The 24,938-nt window shown below is 37.4% G+C and overlaps 1 protein-coding gene across 1 annotated transcript in view; it reads left to right on the top strand.

Moving 5' to 3' along the window:
- Positions 1-24,938, top strand: part of arfgef2 (ADP-ribosylation factor guanine nucleotide-exchange factor 2 (brefeldin A-inhibited)) — a 40,614-nt gene that overhangs the window by 10,932 nt on the left and 4,744 nt on the right. The window contains exons 7-37 of the mRNA XM_022677391.2: positions 1,556-1,705; positions 1,825-1,943; positions 3,062-3,195; positions 4,437-4,671; positions 5,682-5,781; positions 6,710-6,849; positions 7,171-7,279; positions 8,241-8,418; positions 8,516-8,627; positions 8,751-8,956; positions 9,152-9,236; positions 9,517-9,688; positions 9,810-9,961; positions 11,102-11,230; positions 12,803-12,961; positions 13,056-13,203; positions 13,309-13,405; positions 13,505-13,545; positions 14,601-14,770; positions 14,876-15,027; positions 15,134-15,306; positions 15,435-15,595; positions 15,783-15,913; positions 16,175-16,304; positions 16,943-17,078; positions 17,365-17,503; positions 19,047-19,104; positions 20,881-20,995; positions 21,326-21,465; positions 22,414-22,591; positions 23,855-23,993. Of these exons, the coding sequence (XP_022533112.1) occupies positions 1,556-1,705; positions 1,825-1,943; positions 3,062-3,195; positions 4,437-4,671; positions 5,682-5,781; positions 6,710-6,849; positions 7,171-7,279; positions 8,241-8,418; positions 8,516-8,627; positions 8,751-8,956; positions 9,152-9,236; positions 9,517-9,688; positions 9,810-9,961; positions 11,102-11,230; positions 12,803-12,961; positions 13,056-13,203; positions 13,309-13,405; positions 13,505-13,545; positions 14,601-14,770; positions 14,876-15,027; positions 15,134-15,306; positions 15,435-15,595; positions 15,783-15,913; positions 16,175-16,304; positions 16,943-17,078; positions 17,365-17,503; positions 19,047-19,104; positions 20,881-20,995; positions 21,326-21,465; positions 22,414-22,591; positions 23,855-23,993 (4,288 nt within the window). The remainder of the gene's footprint in view (positions 1-1,555; positions 1,706-1,824; positions 1,944-3,061; positions 3,196-4,436; positions 4,672-5,681; positions 5,782-6,709; positions 6,850-7,170; positions 7,280-8,240; positions 8,419-8,515; positions 8,628-8,750; positions 8,957-9,151; positions 9,237-9,516; positions 9,689-9,809; positions 9,962-11,101; positions 11,231-12,802; positions 12,962-13,055; positions 13,204-13,308; positions 13,406-13,504; positions 13,546-14,600; positions 14,771-14,875; positions 15,028-15,133; positions 15,307-15,434; positions 15,596-15,782; positions 15,914-16,174; positions 16,305-16,942; positions 17,079-17,364; positions 17,504-19,046; positions 19,105-20,880; positions 20,996-21,325; positions 21,466-22,413; positions 22,592-23,854; positions 23,994-24,938) is intronic.

Below are 24,938 nucleotides of genomic sequence, written 5' to 3'. Positions count from 1 at the left end.
CCGTGCGTCCAAAAAGCAATAAAAAGTTTAAAAGTGAAATATAAAGAAACCAGGGGTGCAAACCTAAGAATTGGTTGTGGCTCAAAAAACTTAAGCATCTGTGTGAATGTTGCCATTGAACATGAGCTCTTAAATTCTGATTAGAGCTGCTTTCACATGGTATTAAAATTCTGTTCATCTCCATTATGCAGTATTGCTAAACAGTCAATTGTCTAAACAGCCAGATCTGAACTCATGCACATTTTATATTAATCCAACTTTACATTAGTCATAAATGTGCGCTGACTAGGAGTGTACTTGTGTGCATGCACATCAGTTTAGGAGTGTGTACAGGTAAAAAAAAAAAAAAAAATCGAATATGTAAAATATAGGCCTCTTTATCTGCTGTGTGAACAAATCCTTAGTGTTACAGTCTGGCTGTAAGGTTCATTACCTAGTTAACTGGTTTACTGAAAAATTGACATGTTTCACTTTTCAGATCGAAACATTAACACATGGTCTGTTTTGTTGACTACAATTTTTTTTATATTTTATAATTTATAATTTCCAATTAGGTGTTATACTATACCTTGGTTTAATAGTTCATGTTGTTAGTGTTGTAATAATAAGCAATTAGGTGTTAGACTTCTCACAAAACTACTTTTTAATTAACTGCAATAAACTAAATTGTCATTTTAGGACCAGATTTAACAACATATAACAAATATAACACAACAAAACCGGGAATAAAATGCAGTTACTTCATTCTAAAGTGCAGCAACATACCAGCTTATTTAGGGTAATTGACTCACATGGCTAAAAAGACATAATGGACAACAAGAAGTTGAGTTTATTACTTAAGTACAGGCATAAAAATAACATAGGTTATGTCAGCATTAAATTAATTTGGTTTAGTGTGGTATCATTTAATTACTATTAATTACATCCCAGTCTTGATATTCTCAATAGCTGACTTTTAAAGTGTTGTATTACTACTATTTTTGGCGTAGCTGTTTAAGATGAATTATAATCACCCAGCTATTAACAGGGACCTCATTTTATTTTTAAAATGTATATTTTGGGAAAATACCTGTTTTTTTTCTGTTTTATGTGTATTGATTTCTTTTTTTATGTTTTTTTTTTTATTGAGGGAGCAAAAAAACAATACTACAATAATAAAACAGGAAAGTATAGAAACAAGACAAATCCAATGAGTGTAAAAAGAAAAATGTTAACAATTTTCAGTATAAAAGCGCAGAAATAATAGACGAAATAGTAAATGTACGAAATCAGCACAAAATTCAGTATTTCTTCTTTTTTTCCCCTCTCTTTTTCTTCTTTCCTCCCACATATCCTCCCTTATTCCTCCCTCCTGTTTTGTCCTCTCCGTATTGATTCTTTTTTTTCCACAAATAGTACCAAATAAAACAATGAAATGGCCTATTTCGTATTTATATTCATATATAGTTCTTATATAGTTTGCGCACCCCCTTCCATTTCTTCCCTCTTTGTTTTATGTGCTGTTGTCTTTGTGTTAAAATGGTCCTGATATTGTTAATATGCTCTGTGTTTAAAGGTCTTGAGTCCGGTCCCCCTGTTCCCAAGCCGCCGGATGAAAAGGATCCTGATAGAGAGGAGATCCTGGATGCTGAGTCAGAGCAAACCTCAGAGGCTCAGGAGGAGGCAGAGCCAGACAGTGGCCTTGGAGAGAGCTCTGTGGAGGGAGGTGTGTGTATATATGCATATACACACTTTTTTCTGATAAATATGAATGCGTCAGATCCTTGTCCGAAAACACAAATCTGATCTTTAGCTTTCTGTTTAATACTGTTTACTCTTCTGTAGGTCTGGACCAACATTCTGACTCTGAGGGCAAAGTAACCCCCACTGCTGTCAGGACAGACACTCAGCACTTGAATGGTGTTGTGGATGACCGAGCTTCCGTGTCCTCCACAGATATTATGGTATGCTGAAAATGTCAAAATCTGTTTTCTTTACACTACCATGCCATCAGTACTGAGATGTGTTATAAAAAGAGTTGCTTGTTTTGTTAAAGCTTTATTTCTCTGATAAGCCAAGGTGACGTTTTCTCTCTGATATGATATCTCAGTATTTAACCAAGTGTAGAGTCACTGCAGAGTCACTCCCGGTCTTCAAACGCAGACTAGACTTATATTTTTAAACTCAAAATTTTCTACTAGGTGACTAAACATTATCAAAGCTTGATGTATCTTTTGATTCTGGTCTCTACAAACTAGCAATGGATATTTTCAAAGTAATCAACAAAGCACTTTTGTAATTCCAACATTGAATTGAACACCACAGAAAACTCTTAATAATGCATACAATGAATCTCTTTGCCTCTTTGCAAACCTTGAAAAAATGAATTTACCAATTAATGTAATTTGCCCTGTAATGAGGGTTAGTCAAACAGTTACAGATGGTGTAAAATTTATGTTTTTTGAAACATTGGCTACAGATGCAGGTGATATAAACCCTTTTTTTGTGCAGTAAAATACCTTTTTTTTGCATTCTAAAAAATTGAGGGCTTTGAAATCTCCTACAGGACACTTGGAGACGCTGCCTGTTCATTCGTTACTTCACTTAATAATTTCAGATCAGTAACAGGAATCGACCCAAATTCTTGATATTTGAAGACATAAAAACTAGACAAACATAATGAAACTAAAGGTTTGGAGGACACTAACTGTTTGATTTGTATTCAAGAAAATATTGATTTTAAAATGAAGTTCAGGAAAGAGACAATATTATGATTTTCTTCATTATATTTTGACATTTAGGTAAATGTTTTTATATTTTCTATTGCAATTACAATCATGGTTTTCAGTAATGTTCCTTATCAAACATGAAAGCTTTTTATGTATTGCTTGAATAGAAATTTAGTGGTGAAAGATTTAGTGGTGTAATGTCAGGCAGACAATTGTCAAAAATCCTGCCCTGTTAAGAGGTTAATTAACTCTCCAGCCTGTACCGAGTATTTCCTTACTCTTATTATCTGAAGTGATATTTAATGGAAACACATTATTAAGCAGTCTTGTTTGTGGACTCCAACTGTGTGCAGGATGCAGAGGCAATGCAGAATACTCAGACAGCTGCTCGCTTCTCCCACATCCTGCAGAAAGATGCCTTCCTGGTGTTTCGCTCCCTCTGCAAACTGTCTATGAAACCCCTGGCTGATGGCCCACCAGACCCCAAGTGAGACATTTACCATGCAGCTTTCTCTGTGTCTGCTTAAAGCCACACTCCAGCATTTTTCAATAAAGGGCAGTATTTTAGGAAGATTTATTTATTTTTTGCTTTGTTTCATAATTTTAGAGAAGCTGTAAAGACTATGAAGTACAGTATTTCCAATATTTCATTCTTAATTAAATGTTATTAATAATGTTAACTTACTACTAGATATCAGGTGAATGTTTTGTGTATACATTCTAAAATTAAAGGTGCTTTAATGAAATGGCTACAGAACACTGCATAGAGTTTTCTGCCCCACCTGCACCTCATCAGATGTGAGCAAAGCTCACACGGGTTGCCAGGTTGACACACAATGGCAAGCAACAATGAATCATACTCTTTAGTTGATCAGTAAATGTAATATAAATACTTTTCAGTGTTCAAAATACCATCTGTACTACACCACTACTAGTGGTGGTGGTGGTGGTAAATTGCTTATCTCTGGTTAGCAACCTTACTGAAGCTCAGCTGATTACCTACTCAGCAGAAAAATAGCCATCTCACCCGTTTCCATGACTTCAGCTTACTGTTTGCATGCTGTTGTCTATACCTGGCAACCCTGAATGTGGAAATGGGACTGGGGGAATGGCGGAGGGCAGATTTGGAGGCTACATCCCACATAGATTACAGTGGCATATCACAGTTCAAATAAAGATGAGTTACTACAGAAAATATATGCCTTACGGGTCCTTTAATATCAGGCTTTAAAATGTAAATTGTATAAAAATATATATTTTGCTTAATGTAAAGATTCTTCACACTCACACCTGACTTCTTTATGGTAGAAAAATGGTCCTCTTAGAGAACCATTTGAAGCTGATTTTTTAAAGAGTATATAACACAGAGAATGACCTTTAGGCCTGGGGATTTTATTTATTTTAATTTATAGGAAGCATCATTCAGGTCCAGCTTCCAAAATGTATTTGATTAAACAGTAATTACAATGTCATGTGGGTTAAGTTATTTTCACATACATATAAATAATAATGAGCCCATCAGTTCAGCAAGAAAGTAATAAATAGTGTCTTGACAGTTCCTATTGTCCATATATCTCAAGGTTGCTTGTGTTTTCTGTGTTTCAGGAAATTTGCCTGTTTTATTTCTTTTTAAATACCAAAATGGCTTCTCCCAGGAGTACAATAAACTCATTAAAGTAAAAACATCTGAATTGTTTTGAATAGTGCTGGTTTTGTTCTCTGTCTCAGGTCTCATGAGCTGCGCTCCAAGGTGGTTTCCCTGCAGCTGTTGCTGTCGGTTCTTCAGGGAGCCGGTCCTGTGTTCCGAACACATGAGATGTTTGTGAACGCTATTAAGCAGTACCTGTGTGTAGCCCTGTCGAAGAATGGTGTCTCTTCTGTGCCTGAAGTGTTTGAGCTCTCTCTGGCCATCTTCCTCACTCTGCTGTCCCATTTCAAAGTGCACCTTAAAATGCAGATAGAGGTAATGGATGCACTTCCTGGTAAAGTATTGAATTGTTTTTGTTGTTTGCTCATTGTTTCACTTCAAAAGAATAAGCAGGCATCTTCTACAACAGATTAATTCAAAACAGAGAGAGAGGTTACATCACAGCTACCTTCAGTCCTCATGATCTACATTATTAAGAAAAAATATTCAATTTCCTCCAGAGACTGTGCATTCTTTCTGTCTGCAGTCTCAATATTAGGGTCATACATTTTTGCTGAATTTGCTGAATTTCTGTTTCCATCCAGCTGGTTATTGTTGGGGTGCCACTTGAAGCCACTTCCTTGTGAGAGCTTTTTTTGCTGGCAGCTGTTAGAATTCTGAATAAATATTTGTCTTTCTCATCTGGAATAAAACCCAGGTAAAGAGAAATATATAACATAAGTTATATGGTATGTCCAACTCTAAAACTGTGGAAATTGCATCTCTAACCTCTGTCCAATAAGGAGTTATTATTGGGAAGGCCTGCATTTTTTCACCACAGCTTCTCCAGGCAAGCCAGGCTTTGCTTTGTTTGCTTCCTGGTTTGTTTAGGGGTTAATGATGAGATAATTCTGATAAAATTACAATAATATTGTTTAAGACCATTTTATGCCACTGATACAATGAACATACAATAATAATGCAATTACCCATTTTTAAAGAGCAGTAAACTTGTAAATATAAGAAATGTTCAGATACTGACATATCTGAATGTAAAATTATATATATATATATATATATATATATATATATATATATATATATATATATATATATCCTAAATAAATAGATTTAAAAAGGCACTGTTTAAATTAATGGGCTCCTCTTGGTAAAAAAACAAAACAAAATACAATGGGCATAGTTGAGATTATCAAAAATAATTAAAGTTATGTTCATGTATTGTACAATAAATGTTTAACTGAATTATTGTGACAGACCTACCTATCTCTGTTTTTTTTTTCTTTTAATATATTTTACTATATATTTTCTGTTCTCTATTGTTTCAGGTGTTCTTCAGAGAGATTTTTCTCACCATTCTAGAAACATCCTCCAGCTCCTTCGAGCACAAGTGGATGGTCATCCAGACACTGACTCGCATTTGTGCAGGTACTAACACATCCTCTGCATAACCAGCCATACACCACTGTGGCCTGGGATGTCGTAAGATGTGTTAGAAGGCACACCTACGAAAACATCTTAAGACATCTTGAGGCTTAAGTAATAGTCACATCTATAGACATACTTTTTCGTAAGATTTTCGTAAACCCTAATCATAATAATCCTCCTATAATAGACCTGTATATAGAATGCTTATAATTAATTTTAGTTTTAGTTTTCTAAAAATGTATTCAATATTCCCTTAAAACATACATAGCTCTGGAAAAAAATAAGAGGCCACTTCAGTTTCTGAATCAGTTTCTCTGATGTTGTTATTTATAGGTATATGTTTGAGTAAAATGAACATTGTTGTTTTATTCTATAAACTGCAGACAACATTTCTCCCAAATTCCAAATAAACATATTGTCATTTAGAGCATTTATTTGCAGAAAATGAAAAATGGCTGAAATAACAAACAAGGTGCAGAGCTTTCAGACCTCAAATAATGCAAAGAAAACAAGTTCATATTCATAAAGTTTTAAGAGTTCAGAAATCAATATTTGGTGGAATAACCCTGGTTTTTAATCACAGTTTTCATGCGTCTTGGCATGTTAACCTCCACCAGTCTTACACACTGCTTTTGGATAACTTTATGCCTCTCCTGGTGCAAAAATTCAAGCAGTTCAGCTTGGTTTGATGGTTTGTGATCTTTCATCTTCCTCTTAATTGATTTTCCCCAATTGAAAATCTCTGGAATACAAAGAAGCTTATAATGTTATTATTTATAATAATATAAAGTCGTCTCTTATTTTTTTCAGAGATTATAATGCAGAAAGAACTGCAGTAAAATGTTATACATTTTTTTTAATTATAAGCACACATTGCATTACAGTACAGTATCAGTCTTTCATCGCTCGCTTTTCTCTTCTACCTCAGATGCTCAGTGTGTGGTGGACATCTACGTGAACTATGACTGTGACCTGAATGCGGCAAACATCTTTGAGCGGCTGGTGAATGACCTTTCAAAAATTGCTCAGGGTCGGAGTGGACAGGAGCTGGGCATGACTCCACTGCAGGTAGGCTGGTTGCTCTCTGTGGGAACACCGGTCATACATCTGTCTGCAGTTTTAGAGCTGTAGATCTTGCACACACTGCAGAGCAAATATGTTTGATTTTGCTTCACGAGTACACAAGGTTTTTCTGTTGGTGTACTAACAGAAAAAATAGTTAGAACCTGTTTAGACCTTCAGTTTAAGTGTTTCAGTCTTATCTCTGTTCACCACAATAAACTGATAAAAATAGCATAAACATTTTTGTGTTTGCTTTTGAAACATGCAGACAGTTCTTTTCAATGCTTTTGGAGTCAAAACGGTTGTTGGGTTTTTTTTTTTTTTTAGGAGCTCAGTTTACGTAAGAAAGGCCTAGAGTGCCTGGTGTCCATTCTGAAATGTATGGTGGAGTGGAGCAGGGACCTCTATGTCAACCCCAACCTCCAGGCCAATCTAGGTGAGAGGAATGCTTTCTAACATTTATGAGAAGTTTTCTCTTTCTCTACTTCTTCTCCATAGCAATGTTTTTATAGTGATACCTTTTATGGGTTACCTAATGATTACAAAACATTGACCAACTGTAAGTTTCATCAAATTTTTTTCTCATTTGTAACCCATTTTCTCCCCAATTTACACGGCCAATTACCCAACCCACACATTAGGACTCCCCCTATTACTAGTAATGCCCCAACACCAGGAGGTGTCTGATATATGTGCAGTCACCCACCGACTCTTTTTAAACTGCTGCTGATGCAGCATTGCCAAATAGCATCACAGTGCATGCGACTTGGTTTCCGATACATCAGCTCAAAGATGCCTTGTGCTGATCCACATCACCTTTTGAAGTGATGTGGGGAAAGAGCATCATCTACCCACCCAGAGAGAGCAAGGTCAATTCAGGCTCTTTCAGGACTCCGGTAGCGGATGGCAAGCTACAGGAACGAGATTCAAATCTCCTGGACCACCGCTGGACCACTCAGAGCCGTATAATTGGGCCTCTTTAATGACCTGAATTCATTTCTTTTGTTTGTGCTTTATTATCAAATCAATTTACCGTCAGACAATAGGTAACCTTCATAAATACAAAAAGCTGTGTTTAAATGATAATTTAATTTTTTAAGAAATAAGAGCAATATAAACCAATCTGACTCCTCACCCCCTTATTGAAAACGCTTAATTGCAGCTGTTGATTGGCACAAAAAAGTTATTAGGTTTCGGGGTAATATTTTTTTTACACAAACTGCATTTTGTATTTACTCTGATATTGTATGTGTGTGATAAAATCTACTTGTTACTCTGACAATAAGAATGATAAAAAATCAAAAACTAAAGAAATCTGTAGGGCGCAAATACTTTTCGTGTGTTTGTTTCTTTGTTTTGTGGTTATTGTGACCGTGTTACTGGACTTTCTGTTGTAGGCCAGGAGCATCAGGCAGAAGGTGAAGCAGAGCCGAAGCTTCCTGAGCACCTATCCTCTCGCAGGGACAGTGTCAGCTCTCAGGACTCTGCTGTTTCCTCCAGCGTTCAGCATGACCACCCTGAACAATATGAAGTCATCAAACAGCAGAAAGAGATTATTGAGCACGGCATTGATTTGTATGTCTTTTTTCTTTTTTTTTTTGTTTTAAATCTATTTTTTTTTAATATTTACTTTATTTTGTAACCTTATGTTTTCCCATGTGTTCTGAAAAAGGTTTAATAAAAAACCCAAGAGAGGAGTTCAGTATCTGCAGGAGCAAGGCATGCTGGGAACCTCCGCAGAGGATATTGCTCAGTTCCTGCATCAGGAGGAGAGACTTTGCACAGTATGTGTAATCGATTCCTTGTTAATCTTTTCTCTGATTCCCCCTCATCTTTGTTCCAGTGTTTCAGCCTCTCATCTTCTCTCTCTCTCTCTCTCTCTCTCTCTCTCCTGCTTTTTTATGCAGACTCAGGTTGGGGAGTTCCTCGGAGAGAATGCAAAGTTCAACAAGGAGGTGATGTACTGCTATGTGGACCAGCTGGACTTCTGTGGAAAGGATTTTGTGTCAGCTCTTCGCACTTTCTTAGAGGGATTCAGGTTGCCCGGAGAGGCGCAGAAAATTGACCGACTCATGGAAAAGTTTGCAGCTCGCTATCTGGAGTGCAATCAAGGGTGAGCACTAAAGCTTGGACTTGTTTAATTATTCTTGCACAGTGTAAAGTATAATATCAAGTAATAGCAAATAGCAAGATAATTTCATTCAAATTGTATAAAACCTACAAAGTGGAACATTTATCTGCAGCAAAATAAACAATAGTGTATGCAGTTCTGCCTCATGATTTATCTTTTGCTGTTCGCTTTTTTTAGTCAGACGCTGTTTGCCAGTGCAGACACAGCCTACGTTCTTGCCTATTCCATCATCATGTTAACCACCGACCTACACAGCCCCCAGGTCAGTCTGATGTGCTCTTAAAGATATAAGGCCTGTTTAAGCCTGCATGAATGGTTTTATGTGTCTGACACAAACATACATATTTGTAGAATGTGTAAAACTAACGTACCTTGTGAAGGACCAGAGTAAAGACTAATAACACCACTAATTATCACTAATTTCTCTGATTGGCTAATTGAGCTAAAATTATCCTCAAAAACAATGATTGACCTTTTGTTGTATCAAACTTTTTACATGTTAAATTATTGCTATAATATGTACATCTGTTCTTTTGGAACAGGTGAAGAACAAGATGACAAAAGAGCAATACATTAAGATGAACCGTGGCATTAATGACAGTAAAGACCTCCCTGAGGAGTATCTTTCCTCCATTTATGATGAGATTGCCGGAAAGAAGATTGCCATGAAGGAGAGTAAAGAATACTCAATCACTCCTAAATCCAGTAAGCAAAGTAAGTGCTTGTCACATCCGCAGTTCTGCTTGTTTACATAATTAATACATGTTTAGTGTTTTAATATTATTGCACTATCCTTTTCCTTTTAGTCACTAATAAAACTCTGTTCTTGTTGCAGGTGTAGCCAGTGAGAAGCAGAGGCGGCTGCTGTATAATATGGAGATGGAGCAGATGGCTAAGACAGCTAAAGCTCTGATGGAGGCAGTGAGCCACGCTCAAGCCCCCTTCTTTAGTGCCACCCACCTGGAGCATGTCCGGCCCATGTTCAAGGTAGCGTTAGCCTTTATTTGGGCTTTGCTCCTCCTTTATATACAGAGTATTTATTTATATAAAACAGAATGTATTCATATTCTCTATGCTACAATAACTTTTTTTTTCCTTCAAACAATTGAAAAAAAACTGTCCCTATGAAGCCTAATATACTAACATGTTTGCTTGCTTTGGGTTAAGCATTTACCTGATAGTGAAGCCTAAGAATTCATATTGGATTATATTTATGTATTTTTTTTGGTTCCAGGAGGGATGACTTAATCACACTTTTTTTTTTATTTTTTTTTTTATCTCAGTCATTTGATTTTGAGTATCTGCCTATACAGAGTCCCGAGCCGATACTTTGGCAATGCAGTAAAAAAAACATTTTTTTTTTTTAATATATATTTTAATATTATCGAACGGTATCAAAACGTATCATTAAGGATAATAATTGCTTGTTAAATATATTAAAGGAAACAGTATATTTCAGGTTTTTCTTTATTTACTTGAAACTAAAATATTAATATCACCAGTGCAAATATCAAACTGTGCAAGTGAGTTTAAAACATGGGACCTTTTTAGATATTCAGCTTTTAATATTGAGTATTTAAAGGTGAATAAAAGAATCAGTGATGGATTCAATTATGTTTATTTAATTATATTTATATTAATAGTGTTAATCTTAAACACATATTGTATTAATCCCCACAATATTAAAATCATAGTTGATATTTGTTTAATGATGGTATTACCCTGTATGTTTGGGAGGGAGACAGTATTAATAGTGTAATGAGGTTTGGAGGGAGACGGAGAGATGGAATTAGTTTAGACTGGATTCATGTAAAACAGAGAATATGAAATATTATTATCAGAGTGTGATTTATCACTCCGGCAGATCTGAATAAAACAGCCTAACTAAAGAAAGAGAGCCAGGAGGTAACATAGACACGGAGGCACTCTGATTTGTTTAGACTGATTTGATGAAAATACTACTGAAGTTATAGTTTAACATGGCCCCTCAGCAAATATTCTCTAATTTCAAATTAGGTATTTTTACAGTAAGGGTGGAGTGGACAAAAACAAATCTGATTTTCAATGAAGGGAGCTTAAAAAAATGACTGAATTGATGCACTTACAGTTTTTGTGTTCTTACTACAGTTGGCCTGGACGCCCCTGTTGGCTGCATTCAGTGTAGGCCTGCAGGACTGTGATGACCAGGAGGTGGCATCTCTGTGTCTAGAAGGAATCCGCTGTGCAATCAGAATTGCCTGTATCTTTGGCATGCAGGTGAGTTTAGCACAGTACACACTGAAACTACTCAATCTGTCAGATCTTACAGTGTGACTTGAATTAGTCATTCTTGAGAAAATGTACACATTATTTTTATATTTTTTACTTTTTATAAGTACACTGATCAGCCACAACCTTAACACCACCCTTTTTTTTCTACCTGTTTTATCAGCTCTACTGATAAAAAGAGTGTTTAGTGTTTAGTTCTATAATTGCAGGCTGTAGTCCTGTATCTCTACATACTTTATCATCCTTTAGTCACTCAGTTCTTCAGTGGTCAGGACTCAGCAGGATGACCACAGAGCTGCTATTATTTGTGTGGTGAGTCATTTTCAGCACTATAGTAACACTGACGTCGTGGTGGCGTGTTGTTAGTGTTTGTTATGCTGCTCAGTGTCAGTGTCACTTCAGTACTGCACACAGCTGCTGTGTGGTGGTCCTGTGGGGTCCTGATCTTTTGAAGAAACGAGGGAAAAGAGGATAATAAAATACGCAGAGAAACAGAAATACCACAGCTTGTAGTTATAGAATTAGAAAGTGCTCCTCTATTAACAGTAGAGCTGATTTTAAATCGAAAAAAGAGATGATGCTGATCTATGTGTGTGTGTTTTTTTTTATATCAGGCATTGAATCTTTTTTAATAGTTATAATCTATTTTTTTTTCTGGTATAGGATTCATAGTCACAATTATATTTGTCATAGTGTTTTTTGATTGGATGATAAACGTAATCTTTATCATCTAAATATTTAATGGGTTGAACTTTATGGACGTTTCTAACAAAAAATCCACGAGTAAACACTAATAATCTACATAATTGTCAGAATGCAACAAACAAGTAATAATGGCCATTTAATAACAATAGTAACTAAAAATTGGAACAAGACCTTTTAATTAATAGTAATTAATACAATTTGGCATTTAAATTTGCTTAATTCATCTTCACAAAAGTTGTGGACGCAAAGTGCACCTGTTTCTCCTCATTTCTACTCTACGTAGATCTAGGGGTGGCCAATATAGCACTAAAATAATATCATGATATTTCATTTTATTTTTTTTGCGATAACAATACTCTTACCTATATGACAAAACACTGAATAAAAAAAAAATCAAGAGAACCTTACTACAACAAAATAACATTGAATTGTATTACTGCATGCAATATGATATGGCAAACCCCTAACTGAGATATAAAAAAACACACAAATGTTATCAGATTTGTAACAGAAGTCAATGATCCTGAATGTCATGATACTAATAATGCACTCCATATATCCAGGATTAAAACAAAATAAATGATCCTGAACAGATATAATCTGTCTCTGGTAAATATATATTGAGAAATGAGAAGAATGTGTTTTTTTTTTTGCTAAAAAGAGTAAAAAAAAAAAAAAAAAAGTACCCTGATGTGATAATTAGGGTGGGTGATATGGCACAATGTTTCAGGGTATAATATTGTTCACTATATTCAAAAATGTTGGCGATATTACTCCATATGATTTGATATGACGCACCCCTACATAGAACTCTTTTGTGACCCATTCTCACCCTGTCTGTCTGTCTGTTTGTAGTTGGAGCGGGATGCGTATATTCAGGCCTTGGCCAGGTTCACTCTGCTCACAGCGAGCTCCAGTATCACAGAGATGAAGCAGAAGAACATTGACACCATAAAGACCCTCATCACTGTTGCCCACACTGACGGAAACTACCTGGGCAACTCCTGGCATGAGGTGAGCATTCCCAGCTCCTTTAGATTTCACAAGCTCTGCTCTTGTTAACTCACTTATTCTTTCCTCATGCTACTTTTTCTTTTACCCTCTGTAGATTCTGCGATGTATCAGTCAGTTGGAGTTGGCGCAGCTGATTGGCACGGGGGTGAAAACACGTTACATCTCTGGTGTAGTCAGAGAACAAGGAGGTAGCATGAAGAGCTTTCCCACTGGAGGAGAGGAGTTCATACCTTATGGGTTGGGTAAGAAATTAACATTTTTATAGATGTGTTTTTCTTATGTCTTTTTCTAGCGTTATAAGCTTTACTGTCTCTAACCATATTCCTGGGCCATGTTTCTATTTTCAGGCACACTCGTTGGGGGTCAAGACAGGCGCCAGATGGCTCATATTCAAGAGTCAGTGGGAGAGACCAGCTCTCAGAGTGTGGTGGTGGCTGTGGACAGGTGATCGAAAAAAGCACATTACAAAAAACGCTGAATGTTACGTTAAACCTTGTTTTGTCTTTGTGTTTAACTTAATTTTTTTCTTTTTTGGTCTGCCAGAATTTTTACTGGATCCACCAGGCTTGATGGAAATGCAATTGGTAAGGGCATATATAATTTGCATGTAAAGTATAAAAAAACACCTTTTTTATTACACCATTCCTTTAATATATACTAATGTCTCAAGACGCACTCCATTTTATATTTTAAATTTTCAAATTGGGGGACAGAAGTTGATTTGAGATTTTACTTTGAATGTGGATCTTTCCTTTGCGGAATCAAAGCCACATGGTATTCAATATCTTTAATTGCTAAATTATTATATTTTTTTAATGTTTGCTTTTAAATAACTATCAATAAAAATGGGCATAAATACATAAAAGGAAAAGCATGCGTCACATTTTAATGACATTTTTATTTTTTTTAAACTTTTTTTTTTAAAGCAGTAGCATTATCATTTTTTCCCTAAAACGATATATTTTATGCCATAGAGGGTAAACAAGTCCGGTATATTTCCATGGCTGTGTGAACGTGCCAATTCTGATTTTTTCAAATCAAATCTAAGCCACTTTTCTATGTGATACGTGTCCGATCCATGGACATGCGACATGAAAGTGAACTGTCAAATCGGAATTTATGCGTCTTTCTTTTTTTATTTTACACATGCGCTACGTGCTTCTCTCTCGTACCCACACATCTCTTGGTGCAGATGTGCAGCTATACTATAAAAACAGCAAAAGCAAAACAGCCTGTTTTTTTCACCTCTTCAACCTGACAAACTCTCCACTCCAGCAAAAGATGCTCCCCATATGAGCTGCAATGTGCACATGTGAGGGAGAGATTTGTTCACATTACACACAGATACAGCTCACTTACATTTGTGAATGTGAACTGTCAAGATAACCTAATCTGATATGAGCAAAAAATCGGATTTGAACAATGTGGCTTGTAATGTGAACATATCCTAAGTGTTTTTCTACTCCTGTAAAGTTGACAATTTGGAGAGGAGGCCTTTGTGTGACAAGTTCTCCTTAAAAAAATATAAATATAATAAGACGTTTCATATGTCCTCATGATATGGAGCTATTATGTTTGAAAGGATTAAAATTAAAATAGTGATTGTCTGCATAATAATAGCATATCTCTTCTATCCCAGTGGACTTTGTGCGCTGGCTGTGTGCAGTCTCAATGGATGAACTGGCCTCTGCCCACCAGCCGCGCATGTTCAGCTTGCAGAAGATTGTAGAGATCTCCTACTACAACATGAACCGTATCCGTCTGCAGTGGTCCCGCATTTGGCAGGTTATTGGAGACCACTTTAATAAGGTCAGTGCTGAATAAACTTCTCATGTTTAGAGGTTTTTAGACTTTTTAGCCCACTGGATTTTTTTATTATGACACTTTATTTGCTCTTCTCTGCTGTTCATACAGGTGGGCTGCAATCCTAATGAAGACGTGGCCATCTTTGCTGTGGACTCTCTGAGACAGCTGTCCATGAAGTTCTTAGAGAAGGGAGAGCTGGCCAACTTCCGTTTCCAAAAAGATTTCCTCAGGCCGTTTGAACACATCATGAAGAAGAACAGGTTAGTGGGCATTAAAACAAGGAGTAATGCATCTCATTTTATCAGTGGGCTTCAAATTATAATGATTTGTTACATTTCTCTCTATTTTTCTCTCTTCCTCACAAAGGTCTCCCACTATTCGTGACATGGTGATTCGCTGTGTGGCTCAGATGGTAAACTCACAAGCTGCTAACATTCGCTCTGGCTGGAAGAATATCTTCTCAGTGTTCCACCAGGCGGCATCAGATCATGATGAAACGATAGTTGAGCTGGCGTTCCAGACAACTGGTCACATCGTCAGTGAGTACCAGCAGAAGGGGACAGTGACTTAAACCACTCTGATTCAGTTTTATCTAAATTTTGTGGATTTTTTTTTTTTAAAGTAAGATATTAAAGACATAAAATATCATTCTTCTCCTTCCTCCTAGTGCACACGTTTCAGCAGCACTTTGCAGCAGCCATTGATTCATTCCAGGATGCAGTGAAGTGTCTGTCTGAGTTTGTGTGTAACGCTGCGTTCCCTGACACTAGTATGGAAGCCATCCGGCTCATTCGCCACTGTGCAAAATATGTGTCTGATAGACCACAGGTGAGTACATGCTCAGGTGTAACCACAATTTACTTTAGAAAATAACATTTCCATGTTTTCTCTTGCGTGTTGTTCAAATAATACACCCTGTATATACATGCCGGCTGTAGGTAAACAAGCTAAACTAACTAGAAATTGACTTAATTTTATCTTTTCTTATCTTATCTCTCTCTTGCACACTGTTCAGGCACTGAGGGAGTACACTAGTGATGACATGAACGTTGCTCCTGGAGACCGGGTGTGGGTGCGAGGTTGGTTCCCTATCCTGTTTGAGCTTTCCTGCATCATCAACCGCTGCAAGCTGGATATCAGAACAAGGTGAGAGATCTCTTTTACAGTTCCATAAACTCAATCTTTCACACTATTTCTGTTAATTGACAAGCAGTACAATCAGAACAGTGAGATCTAAGGACACTGCAGTCTAGCACCTATAATGAACAACAATTTAACCACAATCTGCCTCTGGTTTTTACATGTAAACTAATAATTAAAGATCGAATAATTTTTTTTAAAGATTAGCACAACATTGAAAAACACAATATTGCAATAATAATGTTTGTGTGTGCATGTTTGTTTCAGAGGCCTGACGGTGATGTTTGAAATAATGAAGAGTTATGGACAGACCTTTGAGAAGCACTGGTGGCATGACCTGTTCCGTATCGTCTTCCGCATCTTTGACAACATGAAGCTTCCAGAGCAGCAGACTGAGGTGAAGCAGCTGAATACAATTTAAATGTAGTTTTTTTTTTATTTTTTTTTTTTAAGGTCTCATTACATTGTTTTTTCAATCATTTTAAAATGTATAGCTGTGGTTTCTAGCATGAATAAATGCATTGTGAGCTGTTTTTTTGTGAAAAAAGTGCTCCAGTTTCTGTATAGCTCTGCTTTAGTCTGGTGGAAAAGTAGACAGGGGAGAAGCGATAGGATTTGTAATGCCCTGCTAATGCTAAGTGCAGTTCAGCAACTGACCTAGTCTTTGTAAAATGCAAAATCCACCGGAGATCCTGTGTAAACCTATGTAAACACACAGAGGTGGGTAGTCCAGGTCCAAAAAGTAAAAAACCCCAGGTAGGATTTTTACTTTTAACTGTGTAAAGAGAACTGTTCTAAAAATACACCTACTTTTTCAAGTGTACTTTATTGGTGGTGTTCCATAGACAATTTTAGAGGTGGGCGAAGCAATGAACACTAATTTACGGGTTGACGTAGAATTATATACAACTCAGAGAGACCTATTGTATTTTACAAAGAAAAAGAAAAAGTGGAAATTTTAGCAGAAGGACACTTAAAGTTTTTTAATTGCACAGCAACAGTGTAACCATATCCTTGTGTTCGTATTGTCCACAGAAAACAGAATGGATGACCACGACGTGCAACCACGCCCTGTATGCCATCTGTGATGTTTTCACACAGTTTTATGAGCCGCTCAGCGAGGTGCTGCTGGTTGATGTCTTTGCTCAGCTGCAGTGGTGCGTGAAACAAGGTGGGGATTTCTCTGGCTCATTTTAACACATCTGTTACTCTATAATCACATGAATCATGTAGGAGACAAAGCTTACAGTATAATAGTCAGCTGATGTTTGGGAAGGATGTTGACAGTGTTAGCCATGCTTGACAGTTGTGAATATGGTACCACTCATGTTGCAGCTTACTGTGGATAGGCTGGTTTAAGGGAGTGTCATGTGACATCTGCAAACTGAGTGTTTTAAGGTGGAAGACAGTGGGAAAAAAGTGTATGTGTGAAATTCATGCTTCTCTTATGTTCTCAGATAATGAGCAGCTGGCACGTTCTGGCACCAACTGTTTGGAGAACCTGGTGATCCAGAATGGAGAGAAGTTCAGCCCAGAGGTGTGGGACATCACGTGTGCCTGCATGCTGGAGATATTCCAGTCTACCAGTCCTCACGCGTAAGTGTCTGTCACATGCATGTTTCTGGACACTTCGCAATATTGAGCTTTCTCTGACCTGTTCTTTTTCTTAGACAGAGTGCAGCATACTAGTGTTTTAAAAAAAATATTACAATATTATTAAAAAGTTGCTTTATTTCAGTAATTCAGTTAAAAATGTGAAACTCCTATTATATATAGATGTTTTACACACAGAGTGATCTATTTTAAGCGTTTATTTATTTTATTGTTGATGATTATGGCTTACAGCCAATGAAAACCCAAAAGTCAGTGCCTCAAAAACATTTATATAAATTATATAAAATCAGTTGGTACTGTTGGCAGTGTGGGCAGTATACCAAGTCCTGCTGGAAAATTAAATCCTCATCTCCTTAAAAGTTATCAGCAGAGGGAAGCATGAAGTGCTGTAAGATTTTCCAGGAAAACACTGCACTGACTTTGGACTTGATATAACACAGTGGATCAACACCAGCAGATGACATGTCGATCTAAACCATCACTGATTGAGGAAACTTCACACTAGACCTCAATCAGCGTAGACTGTGTGTCTCTCCACTCTTCCAGAATTGCTCCAGTCCTTTGATTTCCAAATGAAATGCAAAATTTACTGATGGTCAGTGGTGGTTTGTGGAACTTCCCTCTGCTTACAACTTTTATGGAGATGCAGATTTCATTTTCCAGCAGGACTCCAGCAGTACACTGCCCACACTGCCAAAATTACAAATTAGTCTTATATTATATTCTATTTTTTCCCGATTTTTTGGATTTAATTGGCTGTAATCTATAATCAGCAGAAATAAAACAATTAAAGATTCAAAATAGATCACTATGTGTAACACATCTATATAATATGAGTTTTAAATCTTGAAATGAATTACTGAAATAAAGTAACTTTTCAATGATATTCTAGCTTTGGTTATTTTGCAGTCAACAGGTCCTGGTTGTTTATAGATCTTTAAGTTTTAGCCTTTCCTTATTTCTGTAGGATTGTTGGAGACTTCTTCATTCCTACATTTACCATCTTGCTCTTTGCTGTTGGGTTGAAATTGCGAAGGTGCTCATTTTGGCAGTTGTTGTAAATGTTCTCCACTTTTTGCTTTGTTTGAGCCCTAAATGACTAGAATGACAGTCTCCTTCTAACTCCTCGCTCATGTTGTTCTAATTATCTAGAGCTGATTCTATTTTTAGATATTTTAAATATTAATAATTGTGGGAATTGTGCATTTCTGTTAATAACAAACAAACAAATATGATAATGTCTTTAATGTTTTCATGTGTCCATATAGTATACACACATTCTACTCCAGTTTATAAAGAGCTTAATATTGCCATGACATTTCTGCCCATCATGAGCGTAGAAGTAGACTTCTGACCACCACTCTATGTGCACTGAAACATCCGGTCTTATTGTCTCTCTTTGTATGCAGTGCCTAATAACTTGGTTAATGATGGTCATGAAGCTGTTTTTCAAGCAGTTGTCCTTTATTTAAAGCCCTGTTAATTAAATGCTCCTTTGTTGACATGATTATTCTCTTCTTAACAGCTTGTTGACATGGCGACCGGCTGGGCAGGAAGAGGAGGTGGGAGATGGAAAGCACATGGTGAGATGACTAACATGAGTAAATAACTAAGACACACACACACTGACAGACACACACACACACACACACACACTGACAGAGACACATGGATAATCCCCAACCAGCAGGCACTTTGATAGCCATATTACTATAAATAAATAAAAAAAAAAGCCAAAAAACTGCCTAAACACATGATCTGTGTAGTTATGCACCAATACCACTTTTTCACTTCGGATACCGATGCCAGATTATTAAATACCAGAGTTGCATCAATACAGAGTGTGGATACAGATACTGATACAAACTCTTAACTATTATACTGTATATACTTTTTTATAGTGCATTATATTTCTAGTACACTATAGTAATATTTATCCCAACTTTATTTAGATAGAATAAACTTTAAAGAACAGTATTTACTGCTTAAGTTAATGTACATTTGACAGTTGAAGTTTATGCAGTATAAAATGTTTTGGCACCCCTGATCATTTTCATGATTTTTTTTACTTTATAAATAAAATCAAAATACCTTCAACCAGAAGCCAGACTCTTATTGGAAGCTATAGCAAGCGTTTAAGAAAGCGTTTAGAGCAGGGGTGTCCAAAGTACGGCCCGCCGGCCATTTGCGGCCCGTTTCCTTTTTGGAGCGGCCCGCGAGGTATTTTAGAAATAGAATGAAAGTTGGTCCGCTGTTAAGCAGGTTCTTATAATGTGAGATTCAAAGTTTGAACGTATCAGAAACGGGCCAAAGAGTCTAAAAGCGGAGAGGTTGTGCATTTCTAGCGCAGAAAAACGGTCCAAAAGAGTCATAAATCGGAGAGGGTGCGCATTTCTAGCACAGAAAAACGAGCCAAAGAGTCTAAAAGCGGAGAGGGTGCTCATTTCTAGCGCAGAAAAACGGGGCAAAAGAGTCTAAAAGCGGAGAGGGTGCACATTTCTAGTGCAGAAAAACGGGCCAAAGAGTCTAAAGGCGGAGAGAGTGCGCGTTTTTAGCGCAAAAAACGGGCAAAAGAGTCTAAAAGCGGAGAGGGTGCACATTTCTAGCGCAGAAAAACGGGCCAAAGAGTCTAAAGGCGGAGAGAGTGCGCGTTTTTAGCGCGAAAAACGGGCCAAAGAGTCTAAAAGCGGAGAGGGTTGCGCATTTCTAGCGCAGAAAAACGGGCCAAAGAGTCTAAAAGCGGAGAGGGTGCGCATTTCTAGCGCAGAAAAACGGGCCAAAGAGTCTAAAACTTGCCGTAATTAAGGAGTTTAATATTAAGAGACATCATGAAATTAAACATTAATTTGAAAAATCTTAGTTTACACGACACTGTCAAAGATAAAGATAGTAAGTCAAGTAAAATGGTGTGTAAATGAAATAATCAGGAAAAAAGTATTATTTGTGGTATATTTCATTATTTGTTTTATTACAGAGTCTGTGGCCTGTGACTTCAAATATATTTATCTTTCTGGCCCCCAACCAAAAAAGCTTGGACACCCCTGGTTTAGAGGCTGTTATTTCTGTAAAAAAAAAAAGGATCTACTAAATATTGATGACATTTTTCTCTTGTGGTGCCCACATTTTTGCACCTGCCTAATTTTGTTTAAACATTATTGCACACTTTCTGTAAATCCTGTTAAATTTATTTCACTTCTAAAATATCACTGTGTTCGTCTGTTATATTATATAATTAACGTAAATTGCTAATCTGAACAACCAATGATTTATAAAGGAAAATCATGAAAATGTTCAGGGGTGCCCAAACTTTTTCATACCACTGTAGTAGAATTAGCTACATGGTTATCTTTGTTTTCCAGGACGTGGAGGTGGACTCTCAGTCTCAGAGCAGCTTTGAGAGGACACTGTCAGAAAGAGGACACAGTCAGATGTCCACTGCCAGCGATGAGGGCTGGAGAGGAAAGCCCCATGCACGTAAGCTGCACCCCTCACCCCTGTTCTGCATATGCTGATCTTTTCCTCCACTAACCAGTTTCAGTGAGTCTTCTGCCCCATGCCTGATCTGATTTTGTATGACCTCACTCTGTGAGTTGTCACTTCTGGATTCTGTCTATTCTGAGCGTTGTTATCATGCTCCGTCTCTAAGGCAACACTTCTAATAAGGGGAATGAGATGGAGTGACATTATTCTGTAAAGATCACAGCCTTGTAAATGTTATTGCTTCCACTTAATATTCTCACTGTGCTGTAGTGCTTTCATTAGGCATTGTGGGTAAGCTATGAACCCGTGTTTTATGTGTTACAGGGGTTTCGGACCAGAGGCTGTTTGCGGGGCTGCTCATAAAGTGCGTGGTTCAGCTGGAGCTCATTCAGACTATAGACAACATCGTCTTCTATCCTGCCACCAGCAAAAAGGAGGATGCTGAGAATATGGCGGCTGCTCTGGTGCGTGTCTGTCTGTGAATTATTTGTTAAATTGTAAAAAGTAATCTAAAATAAGTCTGATTGGTATGAGTTGTGTATGTGTAAGAGTTTAGTTCTAAGATGCATGGTTTGTAGTGGAAAGCCCATTTAAATAATTTATAAATAAGGGTAAATTTTCTGTGTCTAGCTCACTTCCCATTACTTTCCCTGGAAAACAAAAATAGCTTAAAACGAAAGGGGTTTTCCTTGGCATAGCTGACCTAATGAACGTTTGGTAAATGGAACTGAAACAGGATGAACCTCTAACAACATTGTCCCTTCATTTAATTAAATAAATAAAAACAGTGGCTTGACTAGTTTTATTTACTCTCTCACAATTTACAGTCACTAGGTTAAAGCTGGAAAAACAGTAAAATACAATAATAGCTACAGGATGGAATAGTGTTATTACACTACATTTTTGCAGTACTATGCTAAGATTTGCTGCTTTTGTAAACCGATTTAGTGCCAGCCAATAAAACTAGTACAATAAAAATCAGCGTTTTTGCTTTCTTCTCTCTATTTTAAGCAGAAAAAGTGTTAAGTACATAGCCAAGTAACAAAGTCAGAGCATATGCCCACCCATACAAAATACTTACTATTTATGCATCAGGTAGAATTTAAAATAAAAACAGTTGCATTCTTTGACACAAACCTTCAGTCCATGATTCAAGTCAATTAATGGCTGTTACTATTTTAATTTTTGAAATGTTGAACAAAATTTAAAGTGTGACAAAGTCGGTTGTTCTTGGTTAATGACATATTTGGATGTTTAACATGTAAATGCATCGAATATTAAAATTCTTCTTCCTTTGTTCCACCATGCACTGCCACATTTTTGGATTTCAGTGGATTGTTACTCCTGTTTATTTTAAATAGATGGTTATAATGCCAATCTAATTCTGTATTTAACCTTTGTCCACTTAACAGAGAGACGCTCTGGAGGACACTGAGGAAAGTGAAGCACAGGCTGAGTCAGAGCAGGGAATGTACAAGTACCTCTCTCCCCAGCACCTCTTCAAACTACTTGACTGCTTGCTGGAGTCCCACATGTTTGCCAAGGACTTTAACTCAAACAACGAGCAGAGGACTGCACTCTGGAGGGCAGGTTAGTATATTCATTTATAGAGTTTAGATTCTCTGCATGAGCCCGACCCGATGCCCAATCTGAACTCGGACAGGACCAAGATTTTCCGCCACTTTCCTCGGGTTCTGTTGGGTCGAGCTCAAGAAATAGTCTGTGATAGACCTATGTTTTGTTTAATGCTATTTTCATTTTATATTAAGCTATGTTGTAAATTATCACAATATAACACAGTATCAAATCACATTGGGATTGCAAAAAAAAAAAAAATGGCACAAGTTTAAATGTTATAATCATGCAGCAAAGGCCAGTACAGTGCGCACAAGTGGGCTGCTGTACTTGTCCGCAGTGGCAGCTGGGCCACCAAGACAGACTTTTGGGGTCAGAAGTGAGGAAGTGCAATCACCTATAACTCAGAATTGAAGTTATAAGGGTTAATAACTGGACTTACTTTAGGTCGCAGGTTCGAACCCCCGCTCATGCAGCTTTGCCATCAAGCTGCCGGCACTCAGAGGGAGCACAATTGGCTCTGCTCCCTCCGGGTGGGTAGATGGCGCTCTCTCCCCACATCACTTCTATGGTGATGTCCACAACACAGGGCGTCTGTGAGCTGATGTACCGGAACCGAGTTCCTGCGCTTTCCTCCAAACGCGCTGTGATGCTATTCTGCAATGCTGCATCAGCAACAGCTCGAAAAGAAGCGGTGTCTGACTTCACATGTATCGGAGGAAGCTTGTGTTAGTCTTCACCCTCCTGGTGTGTTGGGGCATCACTAGTGATAGGGGGAGTCCTAGTAAGTGGGTTGGGTAATTGGCTCTGTTTAAAACTGGTCCCATTATATGACCAGTATCTGGATTTTGCCTTGATTAGATTTTGGCCCTATTCACTTATACTTATAGTAGTCAGATTCGTCTCCATTTAGTAGACTGCGATCAGATTGCTCTGTGGCACAGATTATACAGATTTCCTCATTGTGTGGCAGTTGTACAGGGAGAACTTTCAGTTATCAAGTGCATTTTGGAGAAAATGGTTTGTTTACAATAATATAACATGCGATTCAGATGCCTTTCCTCCTGTAGACTTTAGGAGATCGAATTTGTATCTGTTTTAAATGTGTCTGTGCGTTCACACTTCATGTTGCTTGTCTTTATCCATATCTAATCATGACATTTAAGACTTATGAAGTCACCAAGTGGAAATGTGGTCTTAATGGCTGTTAAAGAATAATGCCATGGATTTGGAATGCTCATCAGCTGTGTTTGTTTCTGTCTCTGTACCCTTATGTAGGATTTAAGGGCAAGTCCAAACCCAACTTGCTGAAGCAGGAGACCAGCAGCCTGGCCTGCAGTCTGAGGATTCTCTTCCGAATGTATTCAGACAAGAGACTGGAGGAAGCCTGGCCAGACATCCAGACGCGGCTGCTACTGTGAGTGTGTTTTCAAGGACATGGGTCTCACCACAGCAAAGTGCTGCAGCCATATGAGTTCATTTGTTAAGCTTGTTTAGACCCAGTCATTGAGAAAAAGAGTGTGTGGTACATCTGGATGTAATAAAATGAAGCATTGTGGCTTGTACTGACTGCATTCTCTTCATAGTGGGAGTTTTACAATGCAGGGTACTCTGTCAAAGCATGTAAAATGGGGTGTTTTACTGAAATTAGCAGTTTAATGGAAGCTGTGCATGTTTATTAGAAATTTAGGAAGAACAAAGCCCAATCACATTTCACCCCACGGCCCCCATACCACATAGCCCTACCCCTCTTTTTGGCATGTGCACACCTCTGGGTAGGGATGTCCCGATTCTTGTAAAGCTAATGGGGTAGGATGATGTGTTAGGACTACATACGATAAGGCACACTTAAAAGAGAGTGTTATGAGAATCACTGGCAAGATGGCCAAAGCAACCAACAAATACGAATATTTTCCTTGTTAAAATGAATATAACCACTACCTCTGTATTACCATAGTGTAATGTGTAATTTCTTCATAACAAGCATAAGAAAACGCTAGTAGTTTGCCTTTGTAGCTAGCTAGTTAGCTAGCCAACTTTCCCGTTCCACCTTTAATGGTGCAACAGATGGCAGGGGCTGCCGGATTTAAGGTGGAATGGAAAAATAAAAATAAAAAAGTTAATAAAAGCTCATTTCATTTCTCCATAACAACAGAAGTAAGAAATGGAAAATAATAATTAATTGCTGCATCATTTGTCCCTAGTTAATCAGCAGGTGGGTTCTTGAACTTTAGCACTCCACTGCTAACAATATCTGTATCAGGTTCTTGAAGGTTTTTTTTTTCTTTCCCCTTCACATTGTAACTCTGCTCCAGGTTTAAGGATTACATGTGAAAACAAAGCAAAAGAGCACAGATAAGAA

The sequence above is a fragment of the Astyanax mexicanus genome, chromosome 13, assembly GCF_023375975.1.
Source record: "Astyanax mexicanus isolate ESR-SI-001 chromosome 13, AstMex3_surface, whole genome shotgun sequence".
Classification (NCBI taxonomy): Eukaryota; Metazoa; Chordata; class Actinopteri; order Characiformes; family Acestrorhamphidae; genus Astyanax; species Astyanax mexicanus.
Note: the sequence above shows the minus strand (reverse complement) of the source record. Positions and strands in the feature narration are given on the sequence as shown.